General features: G+C 41.1%; 1 protein-coding gene and 1 non-coding gene across 15 annotated transcripts in view; both read right to left on the reverse strand.

The window, feature by feature from the left end:
- Window positions 1–1,870: 1,870 nt before the first annotated feature.
- Window positions 1,871–18,592, reverse strand: part of PUM1 (pumilio RNA binding family member 1) — a 135,420-nt gene continuing 118,698 nt past the window's right edge. For 8 of the 14 annotated variants that reach the window (XM_037882043.2, XM_043532006.1, XM_037882039.2 and 5 more), the window contains 8 exons: window positions 15,555–15,822; window positions 14,904–15,033; window positions 14,060–14,194; window positions 12,363–12,500; window positions 10,111–10,236; window positions 8,522–8,643; window positions 7,264–7,456; window positions 1,871–3,622 (listed from right to left, as the gene is read on the reverse strand). In XM_037882043.2, coding sequence (XP_037737971.1) covers window positions 3,491–3,622; window positions 7,264–7,456; window positions 8,522–8,643; window positions 10,111–10,236; window positions 12,363–12,500; window positions 14,060–14,194; window positions 14,904–15,033; window positions 15,555–15,822 — 1,244 coding nt within the window. In that variant the 3' untranslated portion in view covers window positions 1,871–3,490. The remainder of the gene's footprint in view (window positions 3,623–7,263; window positions 7,457–8,521; window positions 8,644–10,110; window positions 10,237–12,362; window positions 12,501–14,059; window positions 14,195–14,903; window positions 15,034–15,554; window positions 15,823–18,592) is intronic. The other 6 variants (XM_037882045.2, XM_037882044.2, XM_027828376.3 and 3 more) reach the window with 1 other exon arrangement.
- Window positions 6,591–6,676, reverse strand: LOC114020903. The gene has a single exon (XR_003565629.1). It is a non-coding gene; the product is annotated as a small nucleolar RNA SNORD103/SNORD85 (small nucleolar RNA).

Raw genomic sequence — 18,592 nt, forward strand, 5'->3', positions numbered from 1 at the left:
GTTATCCAGTCACAAAATCCTTTTGTAGCTCTTCGCAGTCTGCCTGGGACTTAACTATCTTGAGTAGTTTTGTATCTGAAAATTTTCCCACCTTACTGTTTATCCCTTTTTCCAGATCATTTATGAATATGTTAAATAGGACTGGGCCCAGGACAGACCCCTGGGGGACACCACTATTTACCTCTCTCCATTCTGAAAACTGACCATTTATTCTTACGCTTTGTTTCCTATCTTTTAACCAGTTACCAATCCATGAGAGGATCTTCCCTCTTACCCCATGACAGCTTACTTTGCTTAAGAGCCTTTGGTGAGGGATCTTGTCAGAGGCTTTCTGAAAATCTAAACACACTATATCCACTGGATCCCCCTTGTCCACATGCTTGTTGACCCCCTCCAGAATTCTAGTAGATTGGTGAGGCATGATTTCCCTTTAATAAAACAATGTTGACTCTTTCCCAACAAATTATGCTCATCTGACAATTTTGTTCTTTACTATAGTTTCAACCAGTTTGACCGGTACTAAAGCCAGGCTTACTGGCCTATAATTGCCAGGGTCTCCTCTGGAGCCCTTTTTAAAAATTGGCATCACATTAGCTATCCTCCAGTCATTTTGGTACAGAAGCTGATTTAAATGATACGTTACAGACAGCAGAACTCTTGGGTGAATACCATCGGATCCTGGTGACTTCTTAGTTTAGTTTATCAATTTGTTCCAAAATCTCCTCTAATGACTCCTCAATCTGGGAGAGTTCCTCAGATCTGTCACCTAAAAAGAATGGCTCAGGTTTGGGAATTTCCCTCACATCCTCAGCTGCGAAGACCGATACAAAGAATGAATTTAGTTTCTCCGTAATGGCCTTATCGTCCTTGAGTGCTCCTTTAGCATCTTGATCGTCCAGTGGCCGCACAGGTTGTTTAGCAGGCTTCCTGCTTCTGATGTACTTAGAATTTTTATTATTACTTTTTGAGTCTTTGGCTAGCTGTTCTTCAAATTCTTTTTTGGCCTTCCTAATTATATTTTTACACTTCATTTGCCAGTTTATGCTACTTTCTATTTTCCTCACTAGGATTTAACTTCCACTTTTTAAATGATGCCTTTTTGCCTCTCACTGCTTCTTTTACTTTGTTGTTTAGTCACGGTGGCTCTTTTTTGGTTCTTTCTGTTTTCTGAGTTGGGGTATACATTTAAGTTGAGCCTCTGTTATGGTGTCTTGAAAAAGTTTTCATGCAGCTTGCAGGGATTTTACTTTTGGTGCTGAACCTTTTAGTTTCTGTTTAACTAACCTCCTCATTTTTGTGTAGTTCCCCTTTCTGAAATTAAATGCTACAGTGTTGGGCCATTTTCCCTGTCACAGGGATGTTAAATTTAATTATATTATGTCCCTATTAATAAGCGGTCCAGCTATATTCAACTCTTGGACCTGATCCTGTGCTCCATTCAGGACTAAATCAAGAATTACCTCTCCTCTTGTGAGTTCCAGGACTAGCTGCTCCAAGAAGCCGTCATTTAAGGTGTCAAGAAACTCTCTCTCTGCATCCCTTCCTGAGGTGATATATATGAAGTCAATATGGGGATAGTTGAAATCCCCCATTATTATTGAGTTTTTTTTTTATTTTAATAGCCTCTCTAATCTCCCTGAGCATTTCAGTCACTATCACCATCCTGGTCAGGTGGTCTGTAATATATCCCTACTGCTATATTCTTATTATTCAAGCATGGAATTACTATCCATAGATTCCTTACCCAGTGCATCATCCTTTTAAAATTGTTTTGAGAGAGATCTTTAAGGCCAGAACGAAAGAGGCAAAGGCAATAAGAAAATCTGTCCTGGTGGCACTATACTGAAAATGTTCAAATAAAGCACAAACCCAGATTCCAAAGTTCTGTATTTTTCAAAATAAAGATCACACGTTGTTTAGAGACAATCTACACAAGAGTTACAAAAAATAGTCGCCCAGGCATAAGCATACACAGGTTTGTTAATTATACACATATGGTTACAAGTGTGCTTGCAAAAAAGTTCATTGGAAATATACACAAGGCTCTGTAAATGTACACCGTGTAGTGTTACAATTCTATATTCAAACAAGGAAAATTGACAGTATGTTACATTCACTTACAAGTAGACAAAATGCAAAATACAGTTCATCTTCTGTACAAAAAGGGAAGGTGATTCACACTTTACAAGGTGAAAGGGGACTCTGATTGTAAGGAAAACTAGGGGATTCTGTACTTTTGCACTTTTTTTTACTGTCACAAAATAAGCAAAACATTACTTTTTTAAGATTCAAAAGAACACTATTTTGAACTGAATCATTCTGTATAACATTTAGAAAGGATCGCTACTGTTCGACTAGGTGACAAATAAAACCAAGCTTTTTTTTTTTAAACATTAACTAGGCTGTATAAAGAGAACATTTCCTTCAAAAGAAAAAATTTACTTCTGGTTGAAATTACAATTTACAATATACAACACTATATGCTACGACCATAAAAGGTGTGAATATACACTGAAATGCACAGGTTTTGCTAATTTTTTTCTTACCAAAAAACGGGTTTATGTTGATTCAAACTTCTCCACATTTACATTACAGAGGTTTACAAATGTACAATTGTACAATCAAAAGTATGTTCCACTACTAGGGTACATTATAGATACAGATTAGACATCAAAACAAGAAAATACTACAAATTTTTATATATGTAAAGTCTACACCAAGTATACACTATATATTTATAGAAGCAAGACCAAAGCTGAGTTGGATTTTTTTTTCCTCATGCTAAATAATCAAATTTTGTCTTTCAGTGTTAACAGAACAAACTGAGTAGGCAGTAAACAAATACACCCGCCCTTCTTGATTTAAAAACTTTCTGGGTGCTTACGTTTTCTTTCAAAACTGACTGCTAAGCTACCTTCTTTAGCATGTTATACTCCAAAAACAAAACAGAAAAAGCAATTAAAAAGTTTCAAAAACTTAAAAAATTTTTTAAACTGAAGCTTTAGCAAGTTGAATTTTTTTTTAATATTTATAAACAGCGTTAAATGCGGGTTTTTTGCCATTTAACTAAAATTCAAACTTCTTGCTGAGTTTTGAATAAAAGGAGAAAAACAGGTATTTGCAAAAAAGTCACCTGCGAGGCGGATGAATTAAAAACATTTTTTTTTCTTCAAACCAACCACCCTGAAAGTTTCCACATTTGGAATATAGATACAACAGTGAACAAAAATGTGGCCTCCCATGTACATCTGATACCTATGTACAAGTATTCTATACACCAGTAAAACAGCAGGGCAATTAGTTAATTAAAAAAAATAATTAGTACATGTTATGCATAATAAAATTAAAGAAATTTACAAAGGCTTATTTTTTGTTTGTATTTTTAGTAGTTTAGCAACCATAAAACATTTTCTAACTGTATATTGGAATATTGTCGGTTGCTGGTTTTTAAATGCCTGATGGCCAGTGAGTTTCTCTGAAATTCATTGTCTCAAATGATACCATTTGGTGGTCCACAAATTGGCCCTAAGTCAACCCCATTTTTCATGTAATATTTCTCCAGCTTGGCCAAAATGTGCTTGCCATAGGTGTACTTGCGCAGGGTGGCAATGTGAGGCCGGATCTAGGAGACAAAAAGGTTTATGGAAGTTTAGAAACCAGAACCACATATGCCCTGAGGGATTTCTGTACTCAGACTTCTTCAAGGACACAGTCTTATACCATAATAGTCACCTCCTCTCCCATTCCCCATCACCCAGCCACAACTCCCCTCCCACTGATCAATTGCTAACATGGAAAAGTAATATTAGGAAAGTAATGTATTTTAGTGGCCTTTTAATAAAAACTTTAGCAGTTGGAAACAAGGAAGAGAGCCAGCACCATGTGCTCAGCCAGCCTTCTTTGGAACATCTGATCTATGGACTACACTTTAGAACCCTATTCTAATACCTTAGTGGTTTAATTTTAATTTATAGTTCAGTAACGTAAGTGCAGCAGTGACTTTAGCAAAGGAAAACTAAAAGCAGTTTGGGTTATTTTTAGGTGGGCAGCATCCTCTGTTTAAGAGCAGTTTGATTTAGAGGTGACTGGAAAATGGAAATCCCATCCCACGAAAAACATCGTATTTTTGAAAAAGTTTGTCTTTTCGTCCTGCTTTGGGACAAAAATGTGAAGTTTTCCATGGGAAGGGATTTCCAGGAAAATCCCATTGAAAAAGATTGGAATTTTGCAGCTTTCTACAGACAAAGTGAAACCAACAAGAGCCTTCCAGGTGGACTGCTGGCTGCCAAAGCTGGGAGGAGGCTGACAGCCAGGGAGGTAGAGAGTTGGGGCATTCAGCCTCATCTGGAAGGCTCTCATCAATTTCACTTCCTGCCTACTGGGAGTTGCTGTTTCGATTTTCCAGATGGAAAATTTCAATGTTGTGGAAAGGACATTTTCCACCAGAAAATCATTCTGATGGACAATTCCTGAACAGTTCTGATCAGATTTCTAACCACAATGTTTACGAGGGACTTGTCTTCTTGGGGAAGTTAACTGGCAGAACTATAACAGTATAAGTCCCCATGAGGACACTATTCTGGGGTAAAATTCACTTTTATTCTGAAATAGAGCATCCACACAGGGGCCTAGCTGGAGTACACGTAATTATACCACTGTAGTTCTGCCACTCAATTTCTCTATGTAGACAAGTCCTAAGAAAAGGATGAGTCATGACAGCGATACATGAGAAAGGTCCACACTGCTTGTGTATTTCTTCAGCGACATAACTAGAAGGCATATTTTAATTTCAAGGTTGAAACTATAGGAATGGTGAGTAAATACATTGAAAATTGATGCATAAATATTTTTTCCTTCTCCTCTCCCCCCGGGAAAGAAAAATACATTATTGTTCCATTTCCCTAAGGTAGGAAAGCCTAAATCCACCCCCTCTTCCTTTAATTCAGGCACGAGTTGATTTGAGCCCATTTAACCTCAAGAACCCAATTATCGGTCTTGTAAACGTCACAAACCTTTATGCCTTTCCCTTCTTCACCCTAATATTTCCAAAGCAGGTTCAACTGGCTAATTTGGAAACTGGCTGTAGAAAACACGCTAACTCCGCAGCGGTGTTTCTTTGTCTTATCCCTCAACAGCCTGCATCTGTGATTCTTTTCTGAGTTTTCACTGTCCAGTTTGGCGATTGTATACGGTTTAATGGTTTGGTCATATTCTTGTGTGTTAAAATAAATGTATCGTTTTTACAGTATAATGGCATTGCATCAATAAACTGGCTGTAGAAAATGGCCATTAAAACAATCTACAAGCAAAGTCCATTATTTTGGATGAGCCCTGTAGAAGACAGACTACATTTTAAAAAGCCATGTTATTATGCCAATGACATAGTTACACAGAAACCTAATTAGCTGCTTATTCTGATCAAAGGAAAGGAACTGGCTTGACAGAAGGAAGCACAAGGTACTAACACCCCTCCCCCCCAAGTGACAGCATAGCTATTGCAGAATTATATGCTGGTATAAATACCCACCTCCAGAATAAAATTACATTATTTCAGATTACGCCCTCCATCTTGGCAGCAGATAATTAAGCCCTGTTCAGAATTTTAGCCTTTGCTTGTAGATTGTTTTAATGATAATTATTCCACCAAAACTATACCAGTTAACTTCCCCAAGCAGACAAGCCCACACACACTGTGGTGTACAAATTACACACATGCTCCTTTTATTTTAAAGGAACACTGTCTGGTCAAATGACTTAATGTCTAGCTTCAATTCTCAAAGGAGTCTAAAGGAATTCAATTTCATTAGGATTTGGTACCTGACTCCTTGGGTTCCACTGAAAATCCCAGCATTTAGATTTTACATTCCCATGTTGGCAACTCTCATAACTGTATTATTAGTCTAGCTATAATTGGTGCTTTTCATACAGCCTCAATCCCTGCAGTTGTGTGATTGTATGAAAATCTCAGATTTAGGGGGAGTTTTTTTAAACAAGTTTCCGTCCCTTGTGGTTGTAGAGAAAAGCTTGAAAACACAATTGCTAAAGGTTCAAAAAACAGAAAGCAAATAAAAAGCCCAAAATTATTATTTTAAAAATCTCATTATTTTGAATCCAGGGTTGGTAGTATTGCAATATTTAAGACAAATTTGTTTCCTTATTTAAAAAAACAAACAAATCTAATCTTGCAACCTTTGTAAACGCAAACACTGCAACAGTGTACGAATAAACTAACAAAAGTAAAACTGACTAATGTATTAACTCACTAAGCTCAGAAAAATGCAGAAAGCAAACAGTGCAACTAAAGACAGAAAGCAAAAATGAGTTTTCAATTTGATTAATCTAAGGTGTTCTTGCTAACAAGGAAATTTGTTTAAAAGTAATTTTTAATCTGACACCTGCTTTTTAAATGCAGTGTATGCTGCATATTCCAAATGGATGAAGCCTACACACTCCATAGCATAGAAGTTACATCAAGTTTTTAAAGAAAGTCTATTTAAAGTGCTGTTGTAATGTTTCAGCATGATATGACAAACATGGTGACTGTCCTTAGAATTCCTGTTAACACCTCTGGATTCAGCTGTCTCTAGAAGTCTGGCTCAGCTCCTCTGAGTACATGGTGAGGTTCTCATTATTGAACAGCGTTCTCAGTGAGGGCAAGTGTGTCATCATCGCCAGACCTCTGAAACGTACCTGAATTTCAACATGTCTAGCTGGCTTTGTTACAGCCCAAATTGTATCAGCACTTTTGTTATAAATCCCCATGTTCACATGCATGTAAGTAGGCCAGAAAAGATTGGTAAAGACCCTAGGTGAGTTTTACCTCCAAGTCTGTAAATGGTATACCTGCTAGGAGGGATAAACCAATGGCAGTCCTCGTGATGAGACAAGTATGAGTCACTCTATAGAGAAAGATATATGCTTGAAATGCCAGCTTTCAGGGAATATTTTTAGGATCTCAGGACTGCCTCTCAACTCTCATGATTTTTGAAAGTGCCAGGATTAGAGCCATGCACAGCTCACTAAATATCAGCTTTATCAGGAGGAATTCCTCATTCTTACTGCTAGAGATTAATGAATTTGTCTTAGAATGTAACACGCAATGCTTGGCACTAAGCAGTTCAATGCGTTGAGAACCTGACTGACAGGTTGCACTCTGAAGAGGTTTAAGTTCCAGCCATTTAGATCTTTGTGCTACAAACTCCAAAATCTATGATGATTCCCAAGCACAAACCCTACTGTTAGTAACTGGTGGCAGCTGCTTACCTTGTGCATGACAATCTTCCGTTGAGCTGGTTCTGCCACATCAATCATTTTCTGTACCACGTAGTTGGCATACTGATCTTTCATCATGGTGTATAAGGCACTGTGAGGGCCGTCGTTCATAGTGCACACCTCATCAATCAACATGGCACGCTCCGTGCGGGAGGCGTGAGTAACACATTTCTCCACAACGTTGCTGCAACACAAGAAGGTGGTAGTATGTCACCCCACAATATCCCGATTTAGCTTTCCAGTCAACCCCAGAGTGATGATCTTGGGGTCTCTAACCGAGAATGGCCATTAGGAAAGCCAGGAAGTGCTGGTATGGAAATTCAGCAGCATGATATTTTGGAATCTTGTCCAAAGAACTTTTGGTTTCTATTAAGGACAAAGCTCAAAAGGCTCACATGGACTAATATTTAAAAGTTCATCCACATCCCTTTGATCTGGAAAACTCACAAGAACAAGGAGTGGGGCAAGACTTACAGGATTTCATGGTTTGGGCTGAGATGCATACATCCAAGAGCAGTCTTTCTAGAACTGCTGTTTCACATCCTGAGCAAAACTAGGAAGCATAGAAGCACATGCAAAAAAAGACGTTTACTGCACTATTTCAAACCTTGGATTTGATAAGCAATTTGAGCAAAGGATCAGCTCAGGTCTTATTTCATCCAAATTAACTTGTGCATCCCTAGTTTGAAAGCCTATAGTGTAAAATTTTAAGTTTATGTCACATCCATCACAGTGCTATCTGAGTTGTCCTTAGCATGTCCCTCTTAGCGTTGTATTTCAACTTGAAAGGAGATCCTGGGTTAGAACAGGGAAATGCAGGACAATTAAAAGAGGGATGTGATATCTTAGTTTCGGTGAACACCTTCCATAATTACTCTGTTTGACAGGAAGGCAAATGACTGCTATTGTCTGTCATCTCTGGAGGTCCAAGTGTAAAATGTGACATACGAAAAGTGAAAAGGGTTTGCTGGTCTCAACTTCTGTTCTAGAGGACCTGGGTTTATAGCACAGAGTCACCAAGTGATTTGCTACAACTGTTGTGTGCTGCACAGGGGAGACAATGAACTGATTAACACTCTGCATGGGAGATGGATAGTACACCTCAGTAAAGCAAGCCAGGGAGGAAGCAATTTGGAATAACTGTGTTAAGATACTTCCCTGGCATGCTACTGCTAGCTTCTGGCATGCTAGCACATGTAGGAGAAACAGTGTTTTTACAGGATTTGGACTTTACGAAGCAAATGCAAACCTGGCAAATTTATGTTGACTCAACACGAGCACGTTGCCTCTAATTTCTGCTACGATCTTGCTTTTGTCCTCAGGCCGACCATGTTCTAGTACATGCTGGATAACATAGTTCCCATATTGATCCTGTAACAAAGCGTATGGAAACCATTAACGCTAAACCAGCTCCCTGTGCTAGTAAGTTTTGTAAACTTTAGTTTAACTACACACTAATTAGTCTATAATTAGCTTAAATGATATAATCAATATTTCTACTGCTAGAGAAGGTCACATTCTAAAATTTTAATATGACATAAAAGACTAACTCTGTGCCAATTATAATCCAGAATAATTGGTTCTTGAGCATGAAGCATGTTGATTATACTAACTGCTTAAGCAAAGAAACCATTTCAAATGTCCTCAACCTCCAAGTTCTAGAATACTGAAACACCTACACTAGAATACTAACACAGTTCACAGAGCCAATCCCCTGTCCTCCCTTCACATACCTTCTTGAGACACCCCACCTGCCCCGCCCTGCACTGTAACACCCAATGAGAATGGCTAGGTGTGTAGCCTGCCAGTGAGCCAGTAATTTCTTTTCTTCACTTTTCAAAAGGCTAAAAAGCTTTGATGCTTTCAATGTGTACCCAGAAGGTATATCTACACAACAGCTGGAAGGGTGCTCCCCAGCATGGGTTGCGAGACATGCACTAGCTCTGCATGTGGCTTTGGCAGGCAGCATGGATGGTGGCTCAGACTAGTCCCCTGACTACAAATGCGCCTGACCCCCCTAGTACGTACTCAGGTGGCTAGCCTGGACCCCTGTCCATGCTGCCACAGGTACACTGCTGTTTTTAGCATGCTAGCTTGAGCACAACTAGTGCATGTCTGTCTACACATGCTGAGAAGCCTCTTCTACAGACTGTCTAGACCAGCCGCTCTCAACCTTTCCAGACTACTGCAGCCTTCCAGGAGGCTGATTTGTCTTGCGGACCCCCAAGTTTCACCTCACTTAAAAACGACTTGCTTACAAAATCAGACATAAAGATACAGAAGTGTCACAGCCACACTATTACTGAAAAATCGCTGACTTTCTCATTTTTGCCATATAATTATAAAATAAATCAATTTCAATATAAATATTGTACACTGCAATGTAAGTATAGCACACAGAGCAGTATAAATAAGTCATTGTCCGTATGAAATTTCAGTTTGTACTGACTTCACTAGTGCTCTTTATGTAGCCTGTTGTAAAACTAGGCAAATCTCTAGATGACTTGCTGTACTCCCTGGAAGACCTCTGTGTACCCCCAGCGGGACGCGTAGCCCTGATTGAGAACCACTGGTCTAGACATACCCTTCTATTATAATACTTGCAATCTTGGGTTCCTTTTACGCTGCCACTCTTGTCTCCTCCCTCCTCCCCTGGTTGTGGGCTACACCCCATTACGTCTTGTCCCTAGTCAGAGACTGTAAGCTCCCCAAGGAAGGGACTGTCCTTACTGTATGTCTGTACAGCACCGGCAATACCAGAGCCCCAAAACTTCAGCAATACAGAGCAATAACTAAACAGGCTGTACAGCAACCTCCCTCCTAATTCCTGCCCACTACCTGCACAAGCTGCTCGGTGTGTTGATGAAGCTCCTCCAAGATGGGAAGAGTCTGCTCAGGCAGACAATGCTCTAGGATCCGCTGAATCACACGACAGCCGTATGGATGTGTAGACAATGCGAAGACCTGCATTCGACAGATACAAGTCAGTACAGGAAACACTTTCTTTAGTCCCACTTTTTGAAGCTTAAGCATTCTTTATAATTGAATAGAAAAGTGATGGTAAAAATAGCAGCATCTTATTCACTGAATCTGTTCCACATATGTAACCAAAATTATGACTGAATGATTGCTAGTGCTCAGGTCTTCTGAGTCCCAATTTATTGCTCTACCTACCAGGCCACACTATGAGTAGTAAGGCTACGTTTATGTCACGGAAGTTACAGAATCTGACTTCCAGAGACCCCCCATGACACTTTGTGCTTCAACCTTAGGATTCCTGAGAGGGGCAACAGCCTCCTGAGGCTCCCCCCACTCCTTACAGGGTTCCAGCAACAGGCGACAGCCTCTGAGGGGGGCCCCCCGCGGGACAGCATCGCACCACTGGCCTGCTGGGTGTCCTTGGACAAGCTACGTCTCTGCCTCAGTTTCCCCATTTGTAAAATGAGGATAATGATATTAACCTTCCTTGTAAAGCGCTTTACAAAAGCTGGATGTTGTTATTATAAAGACTGATTTACAACTTTCTGCTTTGGCTGTATGGATACTTTATGCTGGTTATCAACTATAGTTACATGCCAAAAATTATGTAAGAAGTGGCTTAAAGAGGTGACAGGTAAAAAAGCTTAGTGGAGGGTGAAGTACATTCTGTCCTTCAATCAGCACTGAGGACACATGATAAAATACACTGATAACTGAATTTCCTCAACTCTCTGGGTTTATTTTACGACCTTACCATTTCATTGTAGGGGTACCAGATGTCAAAGAATCTTCCCCCTTCCCAAAGTATGAGAATAGGTTGGGAAGAACTCACCTCCCTACTCAGTCAAGCACTCTTGCTCAACTTGTTATTTAAAGCAAAATATTCTCTTCAGCTGTTTAAAACCAATTAACACAAAGCCGCTACTCTATCTCAGCCGGATGGACTATAAAAATTATAATAAAAAGCTTCTTCTGAATTGAACAAGTACACAAAAGCCTCTTCAAAGGCAGTTAAATTCTGACATGATCTTGAGGTGCCATGTTTACGCTTTCAGTATAAAGTCCAGATGGAACTGGCTCATTTCACAAGATGAGAGAAGATTTTTCTAACTGCCAGTGTCTGGGATCTAAGTTTCTAGCGATACTCTTTCTGCCTTTTAGATTGCCTCCTGCATTGATACTGCACTGGAAGAGTTAGAACGTAACTGGCTAGCTTGTTAAGGAACATGGCAGGCTAGAATCTTGCTTGCTGTCCTATAGCTGACTGGTTTTGCAATGCTAATGATAATAAACAAACTGGGTGTGTTAGTAAAGAAAGAAGCAACTTGAAAACAACCATAGAGAAGACTCAATGTATAAGAAGGTGGTTTTTTTAACTGTTACTTTTCTGACCATAAGTGTGCTTTAAAATGTAAGCGAAATGAGGACTGAAAGAGTCCTAGCATCAAAACGAAAACTCACTTTCAGGCTAGGATTTCCTCTTTCAGCTTCAATTCAAAGCCAATTATGGCAGCAGAGCTGGAGACACTTAAAATAGGGATTTTATAATGAAAAGGTCAAGATAACTGAACTACAATAGCACAGATAAAGGCTGCTACATAATTAAATGGCTATTCATAAGCATACTAGGAGTTCCAGGAACGGAATAGGGGCAGAAATGGCTCTACATCTCTGGAGGTAAATTAAATTAAACTTTCTGGCCCACAACTGGACCCTTGGGAAAGCTTTTCAAAACAAATGTTACGATGAAAATTTACTAGTCCAGCCACAAAGCAAAGCATATTCATCATCCTTACTATGAAGACTGGTGGAAAAAGCCTAATTGTTCACCCACCAAAAAAAATATTACTTGTTCCAGTGAAATAGATTTTTGCAAGGCTGCTCTGTGTGATATCTCGGCAGGCAAAAGGACAACGCTTGTGACTGAAGAGGTGTCCACCCATATTTTATTGCTAAATTCTTCCCAGGGGTGTTTGCAGGAAACAAGCCGTTACAGCTGAAAACCCAAGGGTCTGAGTGAGTTATAGCAACTAAGCTTCTGTTCGAAGTGATACTAAACAACACAAATAATGAGGGCTCAACATTTTATTTCTATCTTCTCAAGAACTTACCTGCCCCTTAAATGCATCAATGATAAACTGCAGGGACTGAGGCTGTACACACTCAATACACTTCTGCACCACGTGATTACCATTCTGGTCTTTCACACACTTCAGTACATGGCCATCTAGCTCCCGTACCATCTCGTTCTATTGGAAAGAAAGACAGATACAAACAGAAAGCACCCCCAGAGTTCATAGCTGACAAATATCCATACAGAATCTTCATTAATAACCCAAAAAAAACCAAACCCACCCAAAAAAACAAACAAACAAAAAACAAAGGACATCCACGCTAAATATAAAGTTTAAAAGTCCTCCATGAAGAACTTGGTTGTCTCTCATCACTACTGTAATGAAAGTTTTCCAACAGTAGTTGATGCGGTGATGCTATGCACTAAGCTTACTGTGCTACACAGATAACTAATAAAAAGCCATTTATGATTACAAAGTTAGGTGAAGCAGTTGTCTAGTTAAGGAACAACCGACAAGCATCCTGTCTCAAACATCCATATGCATTGCAGTTAGCATTCATATGAATAATATAGAACGCGGAGAACTTACATTAAAAAAATCTGAAGTGAAACTACATGAGAAATACTTTAGTCATCAATGAAATGCAGCCATAGCTGGAGTAGATGGCGATAATTATTCAGAACACAGCAATGCCATACAATAGTACAGGACAAAGTAAGTGGAACTCAGGTAAGATTAATCTAATTATAATAAGAGTTTAGGCGACAGTGGAGCTAAAAGCTCCACTCTTATAAAACATGGTGTGGAATCTATAAAAACAACCAACGGTCAGGATTTCACTTTTACAACTGATCCACACCATGCCACTTTCAGGATCAGAGAACTGCTCCACACCATACTGGAACATTAATTCAGCAAAGACTTAGACTGATAGGAACTTCTCTTGGGCCCCCACACCACGATTTCTTGCAGCACAAACACCCCTCCCTATTGCTGTGCTGAAGAAATAGCCCAGGCCTAACCCGAAGTAAATATACTTCTAAATTAAAAACTGAAATGGGCTTTAATAAGCCAATGAGAGATCCTTAAATTGTGATTCCCAAAAATCTTTGGAAGCTGGATCATGCACTGCATTTCTCATTTTAAATATCTACGTTGTTAATGAAATCCTGGATGAGGGAACGGGATCTTTGCCAGTCTGTTCGCAGCAGAATCTAGGTGATTTCCCATGTGTGTCTAATACTTGGTCTCTCTGGCTAATATCTTGGAAGGAATAAAGAATTCCTCCCAAGTACGCAAGAGTGCATTAAGTATATAGTTGATGTTGAAAGGCAGGATTTTGACCTCCTACATTAATGCAGCAAGGTTCTACTCAGTGGGAACAATTTGGGAACAAAAAGCAACAATTTGGGAACTGTTTACTTGGAGGGATTTAAATAGACGTCTGCCAATTCACTATCAATGTCCCCACGTGCCACATTACAATGTGATTACAGGAAACACTGGAAATTGTTTAACTGTGAGATGGCACAGTCTGATGGCACTCCTTGTCTGTAATGGATTCACAGAATGTCACACACTTATCATGCACATGAAACATAACATATATACCACAAACCAAATCTAAGGAAAACCACTGACAGACAAAAACAATGCAACAAGTGTATAATAATTCAAGTACCAAACAGCAAGAAACATTCAACATCAAGAAGAAAGTTAAAATGGAAACTTACAATTACCTGCTGGTCTGGGGGGATAAACTCAAGAGCCTTCTGAATAACTCTGCAGCCGTACATCTGCAAAGCCAGGGACAGAACGTGCCCACGGATACGTTCTGCCAAGGCCAACTTCTGATCAAGACTGCCAAACTAGAAAGGAGGACAGACACTGTTGTTCTAACATGCACCAAACCTTTGTGAAGCCCAGGAATAGACTGGGAGAGGAGGGGCAGTAAGCAGGTTGTAATGTTAAAGTCTCTGGTTTCGCATTTCAAAGCCCAGACGAGCATGTGGAGTCCCTGAAAGAACTGCATGCTCTCTGGGTGTGTATCAACAGAACGGGGAGGTGACTGTGTGTCAGACATGCCCAATACATTCAACAGACGTCAAGTGACAAAGGTCCTGAACCCACCACATTCAGACACATATACCAGCTGATTAACACAGTGACACTGAAAAAGTTCCTGGAAAGACCATGAACTCCAAGCAAGCCTCCCCTAACCAGCCCTTCGTACAATTTCCATACAAACAGGATGTGGCCCTCAGGCCAAAAAGTTTGCCCGCCCCTGATGTAGAGGATCTAGGCACCTCCCGAGGGGAGAACTTTTAAAGAGAGATCTGACACCTGGTGCATCCTAAAGGCAAAACAAGTACTCTTCCCAAGCGTTTAAGAGCCTCAGGCCTGAGTCACCCCAGCAGGGAGAATTTAGCAGCATCTGGAGATGGACTGACTACCCTGTCAGTGCTGAGCAGTCTCCTACCCTTATTTGGTGGCAGGGTCTTTACAGAGCTACCCTCCAGCACCCCAGGATTAGTTCCTGTCGGGCAGGAACTAGCAAATAAGGGAATGAAAACTCACTTCAAAGAACTTCTGTATGACGTAATTGCCAAACACATCGACCATCAGCTGGTAAGCTGCCTGTAGGATTTCATTGAACACAAGCTGGCGTTCAGCAGGGGTGGCACGCTCCAGTTTCAGCTGAATAAACCTGAGGAACAGGATTGGTGTGATGTTATAATTCGAAGGGCTACTGGCACAAACTCCCTCACTGTATTCGTTCTACTAAAAACCCATTCCAAAGCCCCATGTTTTCTGGCTCAAAATAAACCGAGTTACATACAGTGCCTATTTGAAACTCTAGGTGATGGCACAAGTACAAATATCCCAAGAATCTCCCCGTTGCACAGCAAAGCACATCCTGACGCAGGGTTATTGGTTACTTCCTGCTTGGACAGCCCTTTGAACACTGGGAGCATGAAGTGATGCTGGTACAGCGAGCAGGTTAACTAGGTAATGAGACTGCTCCTATTTACACACAAAGCACTTGGGGACAAACACTGGTGGCAGAGTATCTACAAAAAGGAGCATGAGAGTGAAGCAATTTGGTTGCAGTTTCCGCTCCTGTGTAGAGCCTCCTTGCTTCTGGACTTCTGATGTCCACTGCACACTGAGCTGAACAAGAAGGGAGTGTCCTAAAAGTGTCATATTGTGTATAGTTTTTAATCCCACCTGGATCCATGCTGATCCTGGGAAAACTCCATGATGTGCCCGGCAATCTCCCTGAGCTGCAGGTTAGGGTACCGGTTATTGCGGAAGTCTTCGAGCAGCCTGCTTCGGCCAGAGGGCATGACATCAGACATCCCGTAGCGCAGGCGAGAGGAGGGGAACAGTGTGCTGCTGGGGCTGAAGAGGCTAGAGGCACTGCTTGCACTGCGGTACTTGGCTTCAGCTCCAGGGGCAGCGGAGATGTAGCGGCCGCTACCATTTGTGAGCCCTCCTGTGGGTCACAAAAATGAGGATGTTTCAAAAGCTAAAGGTGAGCAGCTGAACGACTGGGCTCCTAACAGAGACAGGAGCTCTTTGTAAGACTATTTCTATGCTATTCCTAGTCCAGCTAAACTGGTTTTGCTGGCAACCTGTTCTTGAAGACAGACTGGACAAACTGTCCCAGAAAACAGTTTAGCTAGGACTGTGTTTAAGCATGGTTCTTTAATCCGGCACTATTGTATTTAAGCAGAACTGCCTAAAGATTTCACTGGGGAGTTTGGCTTAAAACTGATAAGGCCTTTGGTTCCTGAGACTGTTTAAAGGAGTCTAAAAATCTGGCATGCTGTCAGTTCCAAGTCTTTCCCATCTATCACAATACAGCGACTGTCCGCATCCCTTTCTGACTCTCCTAGCCCATCCAGGGCCCACCCTGTACTTTAAAGTCCCTTTTAAGGATGTAGTGTAGTAATATGTACAAGTGTGAAAGGGTAACATCTGTATTTCCACAAGTGGCAGTCCTTGCTAATGCAATAGGAATTTAGCAGCTTTTAAAGTTGCAACAGTGTGGCCCATCTTGGACTGTCTCCCCCAGGACAAGGCAGGCTCCCAAAACTACTTTTACAACTTTAAAGGGATCCTCAGGTGCATTAGAAGTGTTTCAGATACATCTGCGCCAAGTCTCCCTGTCAACTTGTATGGTTCTTCAATCATATTTTCCTAATTTTCCAACGTTTTTCTTTCCTCTGTCGTCGTGTGAAACGACTCACTCAAAATAAACCGACTACACAAGAAAACAGTGAAATTCAACACAATGAGCTGCCAAATGCACAAAAGAAACAGAATTATTTATCTTCCACTACTGTCTTTCAGTTAGCAATTTTACCTCTTATTGGTTAACGGGAGTCCTACTGTCCCTTCAATATATGTTTCGCTGGGAAACCTCGGTGAGCAAGTATAATGATTGAAAAGCTTTCAAAAATAGCCCCAAATGATCATCTCCCTGTTAGGAGAAGTGGGGAAGAGGTTTAGGATTCATACTACATTTAGGGGATGCACAGGTGGATGGAAAGTCACTTAAAAAACCCAAACACCGTTTCTTTATCCATAACTGTAATTTCTCACAAAGTTCCATCAACTGTTACAAACTCGCCCGGTCCTGCCACCCACTCAGCTTCGCTGAAGACTTTTCCCCTTTACATACAGCAGTGTTTCTCAACCCTGTTGATACTAGGGACCAGCTTCCTAAACTGAGTCAGGGAGAGCTCACGGACCAGTCGTTGAGAAACACTGATATACAGGACCCAGGCTCCCTCTAGTGGATAGCTGTTGCAACTCATCTTGAGGAACAAGATTTTACTATTAAAAAAAAAAAAAAAAAGGAGTCCTTGTGGCACCTTGGAGAGGAACAAATGTAGTTGGGCAGAAGCGTTCGTGGGCTAGAACCCACTTAACCGGATGCACGGAGTAAAAGATACAGGAGCAGGTATAAATACATGAAAGGATGTGGGTTGCTTTACCAAGTGTTAGGTCAGTCTAACGAGATAAATCAATTAACAGCAGGGTACCAATAACTTTTGAAGTGGTGAGGGAGTGGCCAATTACAGACAGCTGAAACTACATCTGCTCAAGAAACTCCCTAAAGAAGCACAGGAACAAATCCACACAGACACACCCCTAGAGCCCCGACCTGGGGTATTCTACCTGCTACCCAAGATCCATAAACCTGGGAATCCTGGACGCCCCATCATCTCAGGCATTGGCTCCCTGACAGCAGGATTGTCTGGCTATGTGGACCCTCTCCTCAGGCCCTACGCTACCAGCACTCCCAGCTATCTTCGAGACACCACTGACTTCCTGAGGAAACTACAATCCATCGGTGATTTTCCTGTAACACCATCCTGGCCACTATCGATGTAGATGCCCTCTACACCAACATTACACACAAAGATGGACTACAAGCCGTCAGGAATAGCATCCCCGATAGCATCACGGCAAACCTGGTGGCTGAACTTTGTGACTTTGTCCTCACCCACAACTATTTCAGATTTGGGGACAATTTATACATTCAAGTCAGTGGTACTGCTATGGGTAGCCGCATGGCCCCTCAATATGCCAACATTTTTATGGCTGACTTAGAACATCACTTCCTCAACTCTCAGCCCCTTACGCCCCTACTCTGCTTGCGCTACACTAATGACATCTTCATCATCTGGACCCATGGGAAGGAGGCCCTTGAGGAATTCCACCAAGATTTCAATGATTTCCACCCTACCATCAACCTCAGCCTTGACCAGTCCACACAAGAGATCCACTTCCTAGACAGGTTTCAGAGTAACAGCCGTGTTAGTCTGTATTCGCAAAAAGAAAAGGAGTACTTGTGGCACCTTAGAGACTAACTGATTAGTCTCTAAGGTGCCACAAGTACTCCTTTTCTTTTTACTTCCTAGACACTACAGTGCTAATAAACGATGGTCACATCACCACCACCCTATACCGGAAACCTACTGACTGCTATACTTACCTACATGCCTCCAGCTTTCATCCAGACCACATCACACAATCCATTGTCTACAGCCAAGCTCTAAGATACAACCACATTTGCTCCAATCCCTCAGACAAACACCTGCAGAATTTCTATCAAGTGTTCTTAAAACTGCAATACCCACCTGGTAAAGTGAAGAAACAGACTGACAGAGCAAGAAGGGTACCCAGAAATCACCTACTACAAGACAGGCCCCACAAAGAAAGTAACAGAACGCCACTAGCTATTACCTCCAGCC

Source organism: Chelonia mydas, chromosome 19, assembly GCF_015237465.2.
Source record: "Chelonia mydas isolate rCheMyd1 chromosome 19, rCheMyd1.pri.v2, whole genome shotgun sequence".
In the NCBI taxonomy this organism is placed as follows: Eukaryota; Metazoa; Chordata; order Testudines; family Cheloniidae; genus Chelonia; species Chelonia mydas.